General features: G+C 38.5%; 2 protein-coding genes across 2 annotated transcripts in view; one reads left to right on the plus strand and one right to left on the minus strand.

Moving 5' to 3' along the window:
* LOC136269414 (major vault protein-like) lies at positions 1 to 9,772 on the minus strand. Its single transcript, XM_066064971.1, has 29 exons — positions 9,616 to 9,772; positions 9,350 to 9,489; positions 9,232 to 9,298; positions 9,128 to 9,179; positions 8,896 to 9,056; positions 7,842 to 7,933; positions 7,725 to 7,794; positions 7,333 to 7,427; positions 7,208 to 7,274; positions 7,015 to 7,156; positions 6,861 to 6,962; positions 6,320 to 6,413; positions 6,210 to 6,270; positions 5,967 to 6,061; positions 5,545 to 5,629; positions 5,243 to 5,299; positions 5,093 to 5,189; positions 4,663 to 4,742; positions 3,506 to 3,565; positions 3,379 to 3,448; positions 1,673 to 1,815; positions 1,270 to 1,370; positions 1,070 to 1,160; positions 920 to 1,009; positions 691 to 736; positions 552 to 616; positions 418 to 498; positions 285 to 365; positions 1 to 231 (listed from the first exon to the last, which is right to left on the minus strand). The coding sequence occupies exons 1-29, from the start codon at positions 9,673 to 9,675 to the stop codon at positions 124 to 126; spliced, it is 2,553 nt and encodes an 850-aa protein (XP_065921043.1). The 5' UTR covers positions 9,676 to 9,772; the 3' UTR covers positions 1 to 123.
* LOC136269419 (tyrosine-protein phosphatase Lar-like) overlaps positions 9,359 to 14,332 on the plus strand; it is a 5,293-nt gene continuing 319 nt past the window's right edge. The window contains exons 1-7 of the mRNA XM_066064982.1: positions 9,359 to 9,852; positions 9,922 to 10,040; positions 10,091 to 10,295; positions 10,357 to 10,465; positions 13,756 to 13,996; positions 14,047 to 14,101; positions 14,151 to 14,322. Coding sequence (XP_065921054.1) covers positions 9,801 to 9,852; positions 9,922 to 10,040; positions 10,091 to 10,295; positions 10,357 to 10,465; positions 13,756 to 13,996; positions 14,047 to 14,101; positions 14,151 to 14,322 — 953 coding nt within the window. The 5' untranslated portion in view covers positions 9,359 to 9,800. The remainder of the gene's footprint in view (positions 9,853 to 9,921; positions 10,041 to 10,090; positions 10,296 to 10,356; positions 10,466 to 13,755; positions 13,997 to 14,046; positions 14,102 to 14,150; positions 14,323 to 14,332) is intronic.

Here is a 14,332-nt window from a genome sequence, read left to right on the forward strand (position 1 = left end):
TCAAATGATTTGTTAAACAAATTGTCAAGCTACCAAAATGCATACAACACACACAAAATATAATTCAATCAAAAAATATAGTTCGTTATTAAAATGTTACCAAATCCTGTCACCTAAAATCCTTCAAGAGATGACCGTCTGGATGCCTTGTGGAGTCTGCATCAAGTTAACAGGACTGTGCCCATCTGTGATTATCACTGACTGAATTCCGAGTGAAGCCAACATCTTGGTCTATGAAAAAGAACTGTTAGTGGACTGCAAGTTTGAACACACAGAGTGTATACCTGTGCACGTGGACCAGATTGAGCTATTTCTGTGATGGTAGCACTGCCAATACTGTCCACGACTTTCTTGAATCTTGCCACCTACCATGTATACAAATGTATATAGTTGTACTATTGGCACAACTGAACTGACTTCAATGGTACTCAGTTCTTTGGCACGAGCAATCTCCAATTCATTCTGTTCTCGCTGGAAAGCTACCTCTGCTGTTTGCATCTGCCCCAAAAATACAGAATACAACACAGAAATATGGCACCAACAATGGCTACCTGCTCCTGTGACTCCAGCTCCTGATCTAGTTCTATCTTGGCAGCTTCAGCCTTTAACTCAGCCACTAAAAATGCGATAAGTGATGAGCAATGCAAAAGCAATTCCAGTTCTGTAGAATAAAAGGATAAAATAACTCACATTCAATAGCACTTTGTCCTTCAATGAGCAACTTCTCTGCTTGGGCCTACACAAAACAAGACATACATACAGTAAACTCTTGGCTATCCAACCCTTGTTTAGCTGTATCCTCGTTTACCCAAACTTGGAAACGACTATTCTATTAGAGTATTTTGAGTATAGGTGTATGTTTTATTAGATAAAGCTCTGTACATAAATATTCAAACTAAACATTATGAGTCTCACTTACCTGTGCCTCGGCCTTTGCTTGACCAGAAGACTCCACAGCAGCTGCAACTGATTGCAACTCTAGTAAAGTGTTACGAGCTTGCTCAGCTTCCTGTGGAGGAATCACCAGTATCAATGCAAAGAATGGATACTACACAGACTGCATGCACACCTTTTCATTCAGCAGCTTTTGTCGCTCCAACATTCCTTTTGCTGCTTGTTCTATTCTCTTAGCCTCATGCTTTGCAGAAGCTTCAATAGAACTGTGAACAAAACACAGCAGTCATACTTATGTTTAAGCCCTTCCCTCCCTCCAATTGACTTTCCTCCCTCTGGCTCCCCCCCTTCCAACCAGCTACATCCCCTGTTTACCTTGTAGCAATCTCAATCGCCATCTGTACGGACTTGGCCAGTGACTCTCTCATATTGAGATCAATTGGTTCAATGTTTTGTACATCAATGTTAGTGATCACCTACACAGTGAGACCAACTCCATTGACTAGCACAGTTATTCCTTAGAATTTGGTTTTTTAAAAAAGGATATTTTTGAAAGTATGCACATATATTTCTAATATGTTATTTGAAATCAAGCAGATAGACAGTTCAAATCTACACACATTTACTAATCTGTAAATAGTTGGTATGTAGTTCGCTACATACATCCCTACCAAAAAAACAATTCAATGCATCATATTTACACTTAAAGATACACCCTGTTTATCAAGAGGAGTATTTTTCAGTAGAATAGACTCTAAGGAAACAATGCTGCACTCACCAAGTTGTTGGCGGGGAATTTCAGCACCTTCCTCAGTTGTCCTTCCTTGTCCTTGCCAAACACAGCAGTGCGTACAATGTCAGTAGAGTACTTATGGAACTGTTCAAATGGCACTGACGCTACCATCCCTCGCATGCGACTGGCTGCAATAACAATACATAACATACACATCTCACATCTCTAACACTTTCATGCATATCTCTTATCATACAGTACAGTAGTAACTGTATAGTAGGGATCATGAAGGTTTGCACTTTCTTACAAAAAATTGTCCCACAATACCTTCTAGTGATGCCACGATAATTGTGATACATTATATATCATGATATAAATTGTGGTGATACGATACAATAGTGCAGTGTTTATACAGTGATATAATTATGGAATTTAATTAAGGATTGTACTCTGCACATATAATCAGCACAAGGTGTCAATTCGTGGTAGCTAGTGCATGATGGGTTCCCTACATTTGTAACAAAAATCATCTGTTTTTCCGTAGTGATTGTAGAGGTACTTCTCATAGTGTTCTTCATTTGTAATGCTGTGTAACTGGCTGAACATAGCTGAAAACAAGGTGTAATGTCCACTTCACTTTTCAGCCTATAATTGATATTTGGGGCACGTGTTCACATCCAGCATCATTCTTTCTTTTGATGTGGCAAGCAGATTCACCAGTCACAATAATGTTACAAAAATGTAAACAAACAAGTACAAGTAGTTCGATTAGGGATCATAGCAAAAGAAGTAGTGAAACAAGGAAGGTCGTCTACACATGCAGATATACTAGTGGACAATCAATTCCTTAGGATTGAATGTCCACTAGTATATCTGCAGGTATAGGAAACTTTCTGTTAAATTGCTTTTTTTGCTATAAACTTAAAATTTCTAATTTTCCCTCATACTTGTCTATAATACATATCTCATATCTCTAATATACACAGGGGCGTACCCAGGGGGGTTTCAGGAAACCCCTTTGGATTTTACACTCTACTTGAAACATTAAGAATTGAAACTAAGTTTTTAGGCTCTGGAATCTATCATGAACAGGACACATTTTAATCTTAATTTACTAATAGTTTCTCACACAATAGCAATGCATAATATAATTTTGGTGAAAAGATCAATATACTCTAATAGAGCAGTCAGGCTATATAAACTACTCTAATATAACAGTCACTTAGTTGTAGCAAGAGTATAAATATTTACTCTTGGTTGGAGTGGAAACCACTTTTTAAAATTCCTGTGTATGCCCCTGATACATTTCCAACATACACATCGTAACACATCTCCAAGTAAACATACGTACAGTGGAAATCCAGACCATGCTAAAGTGTCCTTAAAACAAGGTGTCCTGATTTTGGGGGTATATGCAGACCAACACAAATAGGACCATGGAAAATGTAAGGTGGCCACATTTCAGAGTGTCCTTTTGGGGGTTCCAAATATTTCACTTTCCAAATTCTAAGTCACTTATAAATCATACTATACCCAGTTTTCAGCCAATCTCAGCATAAGGTGCACCACACATCATTCAGGTCGCCATAATGATAGACCACAACAAATGCCAACCAACTGATTGAATCGCATTTACGTCAACTAAAGTGTGTGTATTAAAACCTTATGAATGATTTTATTGCAACTTTGAAATGGGGTGAGTGTTCGGATTAGTAAAGGGTGGTTTACATTAGTGACCACAGTGCTCTTACCAATTTCTCGACAGGCAAATCCAATGAAGTCTGGTACGGAGAACAATTTGCCGGGATCACAACTCTCATACTGCAAAGTGAGGGAATCATTATAACATACCCATCACCATGGTAATACCACACCCACCTCAAAGTAGTTGTTCATGGAATACTCCACCTTCAGTCTGGCATGATCTGATGTCTCCACCTGTTGTGGTGATTATGACATAATATATGCCTTCACAGATATACCCTACAAGTGACTAGGGATTCTAGGAAATACGCAAAACACACTTCTTAGGAGCCCTAGACTACTAAGTGATGTACACAATGCTCTCCATTAGCTACTATAGTCCAGCACCTAAGCCATAAAACTGTTCACTTTTTGATAAAAACACCAAATTTCTTATGAGGTTTGTAGCACATGTACTAAGTGATTATTGAAGGGGAGGCATGTAAAAATTCCTTTGGAATTGTATTTTTTGGACTTTGTCAATAAAACTATTAGAAAACTAACAATCAATATCCTATTAGTTTAAAGGCTGGATCTAGTATTAGACCAGAACAAAGCCTGCAGCTGCAACACGATGGCACATTAAAAATGCTATTGAAACAATTTCTCAGCCTGGCAGTAAACAAAATGAGTGAAAATGCTATTTTCAAGGGGTTATATTAAAGTCTTGCATTTCAAATGCACACGGTTCTGTAGTATGATGTACAAGGATCATCCTGATGTGTATTATTTCTTTATCAAAGGTATACAACAAAAGTTATTGAGTGATGAAGTTCTAATTGGTTAGAGGAATATCAGTGCATATACCCAACATAAGAAATTTAGCGTTTTTATCAAAAAGTGAACAATTATCTCAGTTAGAGAGTCTTAGGCACTACACTACTATACAAAAAATGTTGGGGTTCAAGAGATGTTCATATAAGTTCCATAATTTGCCACCATTAAAATTAGATTTCCTGCAACCAAATTCTTCACTCAACCACTTAATGTTTAACAAACCTCCACCCAAATGCAATATTTCTACGCAGGAGTAAAATGTGTTTCTATAGAATAATATCAGTAAGGTAAGCGCCTAACATTACTGAATCATGTCAGCTCCTTGCTTGTAAGCAACCTTAGCCTATAGATTAAAATCATACCTCAACAGAAAATTTCTCAATGAGAGGCTGAGTAACCAGAATGCTACAGTGTGGCATCATCCATATCATTCATTATTTGAACCATGTGAGCTTTATATGGGGTGACTTGTATTGATCCCACAGAGTAGGATGATGCTTTGTAGTACAACGTACCGTGATATGGTCAGAGATGTAGTCGTGTCCCAACATCAAACAGAACGTATGCAGGGCTCCTTCCTTCTTTGGCTTACCAGCTACAGAAACAACAACACACACACAGTGACGCTACACTAACACAAACTAACATTCTCATTGAGACCTAGGTCACTTTGTAATAAGGTCAACTGTCTACACTGGCCAGCACAAAAAATCTCTAAATGTGTACAAAGTGACTAGCCACCTACTAGTACTAGATAAGGTCATCATCAGGAATTTGGACATCATGAAACTTTGGAGAATACTGACTGTGTCCTTTGATTACAAAAGATGGAACTGTTATACCTCTTGAAGATACCATACACACTACATAATTTGAACTACTTCATGTTATCTTTGATGGTTGCAGTCCAGTAATTTACCAAATTCACTACATTAAATGACTTACCACTAAGGTTCAATACATTGAAGGTCTCATGTGGGCCCAGAATCACCAAGTCTGGTCCAAACACAACTCTAGCTGTTTTCTGTTGGTAGTTGTAGACCTTTAGAAAGATCAATAGTAAGGCTTGGCATTTATTAGAATAAACAACAGTACCTGAACTGCTGTGTTTCCAGGACAGCGGTATGTAACTACTCGAGTCTTATTCCTAGGCTGTGTTCAGATAATAAAAAATAATATTACAGTGTGTGTGCATGCATACATGCATGGTGTGTATGTCTGTCTGTACATGCATGCGTGCACACACACACACACCCACAACACCACACACACACACATACCACACATGCACGCACGCATACATGCATGTACACATGACGCACGCATCCATAACACACTTATACAGTATACACACAACACAACACATGTGCATGTGTGTGTGTGTGTACCATCCATACCTTATTACCAGACAAAGAAGGATCAACGGAACTCTGAAAATACGCAATCTTACGAATACTCCCTTCACCAATTCCACCACCGTTTCTAACAGGACAATGAACAAGCATAATCACAACAGTTGGACTCAAGACATACACACTGTCTTAAAAAATACTTTACATAATATATTTCCTCCTAGCAATATCTCGGAAAAATCTTGAAAAAGTCCAAACAATGTTTTACCTTCCCAAAAAAAAAAAAATTGGCCAAAAAATGCTTGGCCTTAAAAGTTTCTGCTACAGAGAGGTTTTAAAACTATAAACCATGTATTAACCAGCTTCTTTACCAAGAGTCCACAATTGAAAAACTCAAGGAAAAACATACCACTGAGTCCTGCACTGTAATAATAAACCAGCCGGAACATAAAGCAATTGTTACACACCTCAACACTTCTTCCACAAGACGGTCCAGCTCTTTAGAGAACAATTCCTCATATGCTTCCAACATGTACAGTATTGGTCCCATAACTGCTCTAACCTGTGGTCACATGAACACAACAAGACACTTAGAATAGACAAAACAAAACTTAATATAAGTTGACTACTTTTTAGCAAAAAACTCTACAAGTATAGAAAACATAACTTACAGATATTACTTCTAGCTACACATATATTAGGTAACCAACCTGACCATTGCGAATATCTCGTACATAAATTCCCTCGTTTTTGTTCAGAGCAACGGCTTTCCTGATAGACACACCACAAAATGACACTATATACATCACATAATTAATACCTTGACTCAATGATGTTTACTTCGATTGGTGGAACATAATCTCTGGGACCGCTAATCATCCACCTGTCGCCAGGGTTACGCTTTACCTTGTCTCCTATAACCAACATGGTAACAAAATAATAGCAACATGCATTACTTCAAATCTTCCCAGACGTATACTGCAAAATCTTGCTTTTCTTGCAAGATCTTGCATGAATATTGCAGAATTGTTTCTGCTGGTACCACATTCTGACAAAGACCTTATACCAACTTCCAGAGCACCTTTACCGGTGTCTAATCATTATCAAACCAACACACGGGACTGAAATGATAATGGTTTTTTAGCAATTGAGTATTAAGTGTAAATTAAAAGTTTTATACCGGTAACTAGACCATAATAAGCAGCTTACAACTTTTACAAGTAACAGTAACAAGCAAAATTCACCAATCAAACTCCATGACAAATGCATCAAGTAAGCTGATAAATAATGAATCGCACAGTCTTAATGAGTAATTATATGAGTATCTGAGTTTTTTCCAGCCCATAAGCAAATTACATTACCTTGAGGGGTAATATCAACGAATTCTTTCGCAGCTGTTAGAAGCAAGGCCTCATCTGACAGGAGTACAAAGACATTCTGAATGCCTTCAGCCAGTTTCTCTCCTAACAGCATATATAAAAATGACACAGAGAACGACTTAGGATTACAACTGACCAGGAGAAAGGAAGAAAGAATCCGGTCCTTTCTTTAGCACTCTAGTTCCTAGCTGTGGTCTACCATCAGACCCAACTGGGTCCAGCACTACACAATATTGACGTGAATTGAGGACCACCATGTTGTCAACTTTGACCAGTTCCTATGGCAACATGATGATGTCATCAATGATCATGTGATACACTAGACACACCTCTGTTACATCAGGGATGTAAGTCCAACTATCATCCATTGTAACAATCCATTCATCACCAACAATTCTGGTGATATAGAATAGAAGTTACTTTCACAATACATTATATGCTAGTGATATTGTACCTGTTCTTGCCAAACTGGTCTTTGTGAGTCTCATTGGAGCGGAGGTGCAAAGCAGTTTGGTTGGTTAGAGTGTAGCAAGTCTCCTTTGAAACTAGCTGTAAATGGACAATGGTATGAGATTACACGTACATGTATATGTGAAAAACGCATACATGCACACACACACACACACACACACACACACACACACACACACACACACACACACACACACACACACACACACACACACACACACACACACACACACACACACACACACACACACACACACACACACACACACACACACACACACACACACACACACACACACACACACACACACACACACACACACACACACACACACACACACACACACACACACACACACACACACACACACACACCTCTTCATACACTCCAGGTAGATAAGCTCCAAACTTTCTCACTAGCCATTCCTGTCCAGTATGTCTATCACTATAACACAGTCACACAAGTAGCCTACCAACCCCTCAAAGACTTACACTCCCTCGTCATCAGTAAACCCTTGCTTGGCACGCATCCTCAGTGCCTCCCCTCCACCAATTATCAATGGATTAACCATCCTAACCACCTCCTACAAGAAGACACACATGACACAGTGAGGTATACATGAATTAGCAGTACTACAACAGTAATATTGAACTTGTTGGTTGGTACATAAAGTAACGGAGAAATTCAGCAAATTGACATACATAAATCACCTGAGGAGGTTAGTCACGCATCAAACATATCGTTGTCTTGAAGAGAATGCAATCCATTCAACCCCAGCACCTCATTATTGATATAAAGTATTCTAACATGCAAACCATGCAACACTTTATGTTGCTTTCCTAGCAACAAAACAAACGCTACACTTCTTGTAAAGACAAAGGTACAGTGTAGTGAGCGTACTTCATTATAATGCTACCAATGTTAAGCGCCATGTTTACCTGTACAATCACACATAGCAACAATTCATAGGCTACTGACACCTGACCAACATCCTTAGTCTGCCCATATTAAGCAAATAGTGATGTATGAATATACTCTACATATACATTAGCTAAACATGTCTGTAAAATATAGAACACAATGGATGTTGTAGTAAGGCTACTTTTGCTTACGTTGCCTAGTATCCACCATAGTCTAATAGGTACATAAACTAGCTACTCACTATGTCCTTAAAATATGGCAAGTAATAATAGCCAAGAGTATTAAACCATGTAGCAGTGTGTGAAAAATAATTGCTTATAGTGATAAGGATATTTCAGTAGCCATTTAATTAGCCACTAAACTAAGCAAAAACATTACAATTCTGATACTGGTAAACACATAAAGCTGATACACATATTTGTGCTACTGCTTTCTTGAGTGAAGTTGAGTAATGTCTGGGGTCCTTTGTCTATAACGACTGGTAAATAGTTAGGTGGACAACATGAAAACAGGAAAAAATTACTATGTTGCCATTTCTCATAAATGTACAGTTATTTATGCAACCAATTTTCACATATAATATGCCATTTGATACCATTAAAATATTACAAAGAGAGAACTTACCACTTCTGGTCGTGGGACGTAGGATAACGGTCCACGTAGTTGCCATTCTGAACCAGCTGGTCTAGAAACTTCATTGTCATCCGTGAAATCAGTCAGGGCTCGTAAATGGATGCCGTGGTTCTGCTTGACAACTGGCAACTTCTTAATAGCTGGCCTGTAATCTAACAAAACAACATTAGTAGGAAAGCCATTTTAGTAAGACACCAAATATGGCAGGGATAGCATTACATACCATTGCCTGATGCACCAGCCAGAGACTCTCCAGGGTACAGTGGAAATGGTTCCTGAAGAAATACTTGTAACAAACCACAATCGTAACATAGTGTTTCAACAAACCTTGTGAAGGCGCACTTCAGTGAAACCAAACTTCAGCTCACATTGCTCATTCTCAACAATTGGTTTTCTATGTGGAGAAACTCCTTTAAATACAATAGCATACACTTTTAGTACTTACGTGTCATCGATGGGGTTCTGCACAACGCAGTAGTGGCCAGGCGGAATAACAACAAACGGGAGAGGTCCGGCGGACAACTTTTGGTTGTCTGCTAGCATAAGATTTCGTGGACCAACGTACAAAGTGGTTACGTTGGTGTTCTAAAACATAAAAGAGTCATATTGAACTTTGGGAGCCGGTGATACGAAAAGGTTAAATACAGTTGCGCATTTATTAGAAACATTACAGAGCAAATCGCTACAAACTACAACTAAACGATGCGTTACCATGTCTATGACATGAACGTAGAAGTTTGGACGAATCCCGACTATCTTTTGGTCACTCATCTTCGGTGCTTGTGAGAACTGCCGATCTAACTCCAAAAGGTATTAACTGGTGGGCGGAGCAAGAGACAGGTCATTCTGCGCATGCGTAAAAATAGCACACGCTCCTTAGCAACGTTAACGCAGTCATGCACTTAGCTGCAGCTATCTTCGCTTTCTTATTCTTTGGACCTTACACGGGTATGCTAGTATATAGACAGAATGTGGTAGTTAATCCTGTATATTGGTGTCTGCTTGCTTTTCCTGCAGTAGTGACCGCAAACAACTACAAAGAGATACGAGTTACCCATCAACGTGTGACGTCAAGTACCATATATTTGCGATGGAAGAGACATTTAAGTGATGGAGAGCCTCTAACCACCTTTAAGGTACAACTATTAATGTATTTGAACAAGGTGTTTCATTTACTGTAGTGTAGGTGGAATACGTGGGTCACACAGATTATTACGATGACACTGGTGCCATACAGAACATGGTTTCACAAGGAATGGAAACTACACAGACAGATTATATAATCCTATCCAATTTAGTACCTTGTACCAAGTACACCATTACTATCACCGGATGGAATACTGTGACAACCATTACAAGCAAACCTCAGAACCTCCAGACTTTAGCCAATGGTAACTATCACCAGCTTCACGCTGCATTTAGTTATGACAATTTGGTTTGTTCTTGCCACAGTGGTGGGGCCAGCAGCAACTCCATCTGTTGCTACTCAGATGAGGTCAGATGGTCATTCTCATGCTGTGATCACTATTGACCCAGTTGCTGAAAACATGGGCTGCAAAAAGTGAGTGCACTAATATGGCCACAAACTTTTAACCCAATTATCAAATTCATTTTGGCAAATAAGTGCTGTTTACAATGACATTTGGTAAATGTGCATGGCTGAGTGCCAACTATGATCCATTGAGTAATTCAAGTATAGCGTTTAATTATTCAAAAAAAGCATTTGTCAAGCATGTTACAGTACTTTTAAAAACTGTAAATTTAAAAATGAAGTAGGAATCTATGCAACAAAAAAGAGAGATGGTATAGCAGCATAGCTCAGTGGGAAAGTTCTACTTTGGCATTAAGCAAAATAATTGTTATGTCAATGTGCTAAAGTAGGAACTTTCCCACTGAGCTATGCTGCTATACCATCATTCATCTCTCTTTTTGTTGCATAGATCCCTACTTCATTTTTAAATTTACAATACTAGTTTGTTTAGTTTTTTGTTGTGTAGCACAGCTAGCTACAATGTAACTTGTGACTGTTCTATTAGAATATCATACATGACTGTTGTATTAGAGTGACTGTTGTATTAGAGTGACTGTTGTATTAGAGTATCTTGAGTCAGCCAAAAGGTGTGCAGCTAGCTAGACCAATAAGGGGTAAGGTCATTTTATTTACTGTTAAGTAAACAGCTAGATTGTTAAGAGGTGTGGTCTCTGTATTCCATCGCTATTAGTCCACCTAGATTTTTAATTAATGGGCGTGGTCGCGAACCTATTGCGAACGGGATCCCAATCGCAAACTTGCACATATCTAGTCTTATAGTAGTGCCAGGACTGAAGTGCTTCTGAAATCCAGCTCTGAAATAATTCTGTGGCATCTATATATTGTTGCTGAAAGAAAGTGTTGATACAGAAAATTAACGCCTCGATATGGTTTCATTGGATGAAGAAGAAGACAAACAGCCTGATTGAAGATAAAAGACAAGCCGCAGAGGGCCTACACTCGTCAGAACCCCAAAAGGCACATCCGACTGGTGAGTTTGTTATTGTGGCATAAAATGGTAGTCGTACACTGCTTCGTTTGGCCTCTAGCCTTGTGACTGTGGTCAGTGAGTAGTCAGTGAGGCAGTGAGACTAAAATTCGAGTTTTGGCAATTTTAAAATTCTATATTCGGCCACCTGTAAGTGTTTTGTTATATTTTATGCTGTTTTATATATTATATGGACTAGTACTGTTCTGTAAAGGTGATTTTCGTTACGTAAAATGTCTCTAGGATGATTTTTAAAGGCAGAATTTTGGGCGGAGTGCGACATTTTCAAGGCGATCCCTACTTAAGGTTACAGTATAGTCACGGGCAATCATTCAAAATTTTGAACTATCGATACTTTTGAGAAGTCCATAAAACCAGGCTAGCAGCGTGAAAAGTTTTAAATGAAGGTGAAGTCCTTCATATTTAATGTTTTTATGTAGCTACAGTGTAGTTTGAGGCAGGTGGAACACTACAATTTGTTGTAGTAACACATGTAAGCCATCCCGTACATCGCTCAGCTCCAGCTGTCACTACCATGTTTTTCCGCCACCAAATACAGCAAAAGCTGTAGGCTCTATTGGCATTTCTGGGGCATAGTGATACGTATATTACATTTATTAGGTCCTGTGGAAGCGTTTTTGGCATGTTTCTTCCCAGTGACTCAGATACAAACCTTCAAAGAGCTTGTTTCATTCGAAAAAAGTACTAAAAGTTCAATAAAACGCCTATACAACCAGTAACTTAAAAAATCGCTTCCACAGGACCTATTTTTTTTTTTTTGACAGGACCTAAATATTTTAGTTGTCATGGTAACTTGTGATGAAATTATAAGGATTTTTTGTTTGTAATTACCTGGGTCAATTATCAGCTGTGCTGTCTCGACCCAGTATATAATCATAATTCAGTAATCTGTTCGTCTGGTTTTTGGCGGGGCGTTTTTATTAAACATCGCTCTATTGTGGACCACACACCCAAGAACAGTCGTTCTGTAGTAAAAACAAACAAGCACAATTAGTTGTATTGCTAACACCATAGATAGTATAGACTCTGGAGTCTATACTATATATGCTTACACAACACAGTTTTTGAAATTATTTATCCCTGCTTGGGTTAAAGCAGGTTTTGTAATTTGTTCCGCCCACGCATTTTAAACTATTCCGTAACCTTAAACGGTACTACCGTACCATTTGATACTGTCCACACAAATTTACTTCTTTGCATCAATGAGTGTTAGAGTGAAATACACACTGCAATCAGGGACAGGGGTGGAGCTACCAGTCTGTGTTGATCAGGGTTCAACCTGACCACTTATGTCCATTACCTTCTTTCTGGGATGGAGTATGCCCCCAGACTTTCCTAGGTGTAGCATACTACACATGCTGTGTATGCTCTGTGCATTTTGTCCTACAAAGCACCCACTGTACAATAATTGCTTAATGCCAGGTATACCAGAAATCCCTTTGGATTTTACACACTACTTGAACTTTGAAAAATTAGATATCCAGAATCTAGAATCTGTCATGAAGTAGGACACATTTTTAATCCTTTATCAGTAATGGTTTCTCACATGATGGCAACACTTGCAGTTTGGTGAAAGATTGACATACTCTAATAAAGCAGCCAGGCAATATAAACTACTCTAATAATATAACAGTCACTTAGCTGTGGTAAAAACCTCTTTTCAAAATTCCTGCGTAAGTCTCTGGTAGCTACAATCAAATTATTACCTTGTGTGTAACTCTAGTCTGATGTCTGTTTTGTATAATGAACCATGCCAACATTCACTGTAGACACTATTAGTTGCAGTATATGCATACTTTCTAGGGAGGGGAAAATTTTTGCTTTTACACCTCCTGAAATTGATCTTTGCCCTTCTGAAAATGTCTATTGTCTTGGTTAAAATTAAAAAGACATACAAACTATTAGTCAAAATTGGGTTTTTGAGGTTTCCAGGAACCAGTCAACTCTAATAGAGCAGTCAAACACTCTTATAAAGCAGTCACAGTGTTCTGAGCAGCAGCTATGTAGGGATTTTTATGTACTTTATCAGTGATAATACTTTTAATATAGTTAGTTGAGGGCAGTTGTTCTCAGCATGCAGTTAGCTACCTTTTTTTTGGTCTTCACCTTCTTGATCAGAAACCAGTCATCAAAAATCCTAGAACCGTCCTTGAAATTTTCTGCAGCACCATAACTGGTTACTTAACCTCTCAACTTCAAAAAACCTTATTTTGTCCCCTCTAAATGGAAGTTGTAGAAAAATCATTGTCTTTACGGCACTGAACATTAGAATTTATCATAAAATATTATATAATAATATACACACTCATAGGTATCAAGTGATTGTAATGATGACCAGCTACCTTAGTAGTGTTAATGAGTCACATGATACCAACCTAGAGGTAGCTCTGGCCAGTCAGCAGAATAACACCTACATCACTGCTGAATTTTCTGACTCACACATACCCACTACATTTGAGCTAGGAGATGGCAAGTGGTATGGAAATTATATGAACCAACCCCTAGAGCCTGGAATGTGTTACCAAACAGCAATCAGAATAGCATTCATCGAAGTACGTCATCTCTTAAACTATTAAATATAATTCCTGCACTCTGCATACAGGAAAACAGCAGGTCAGAGAATACATATAGTCCACTATCAGAACCATGGTGTTCAGGTAACTATCATGCAAACTATAACTCCCAATTATCTTATTATATTTACAGATCTACTTGTGCCAACACTGACAGCAGCTCTTGAAGGAGTCAAAAAGGGTACAGCTGTGAAGTCCCTTGCCCTAGCTGTTGGGATCATGATTTCATTGTTTGCAATTACTTTTATTGGATGGGGGATCTACCTTGTATGTCGTAAAAGAGGATTAATATTTTACTCTGACAAGTAAGAGCTC

This window comes from Dysidea avara, chromosome 10, assembly GCF_963678975.1.
Source record: "Dysidea avara chromosome 10, odDysAvar1.4, whole genome shotgun sequence".
Taxonomy (NCBI): domain Eukaryota; kingdom Metazoa; phylum Porifera; class Demospongiae; order Dictyoceratida; family Dysideidae; genus Dysidea; species Dysidea avara.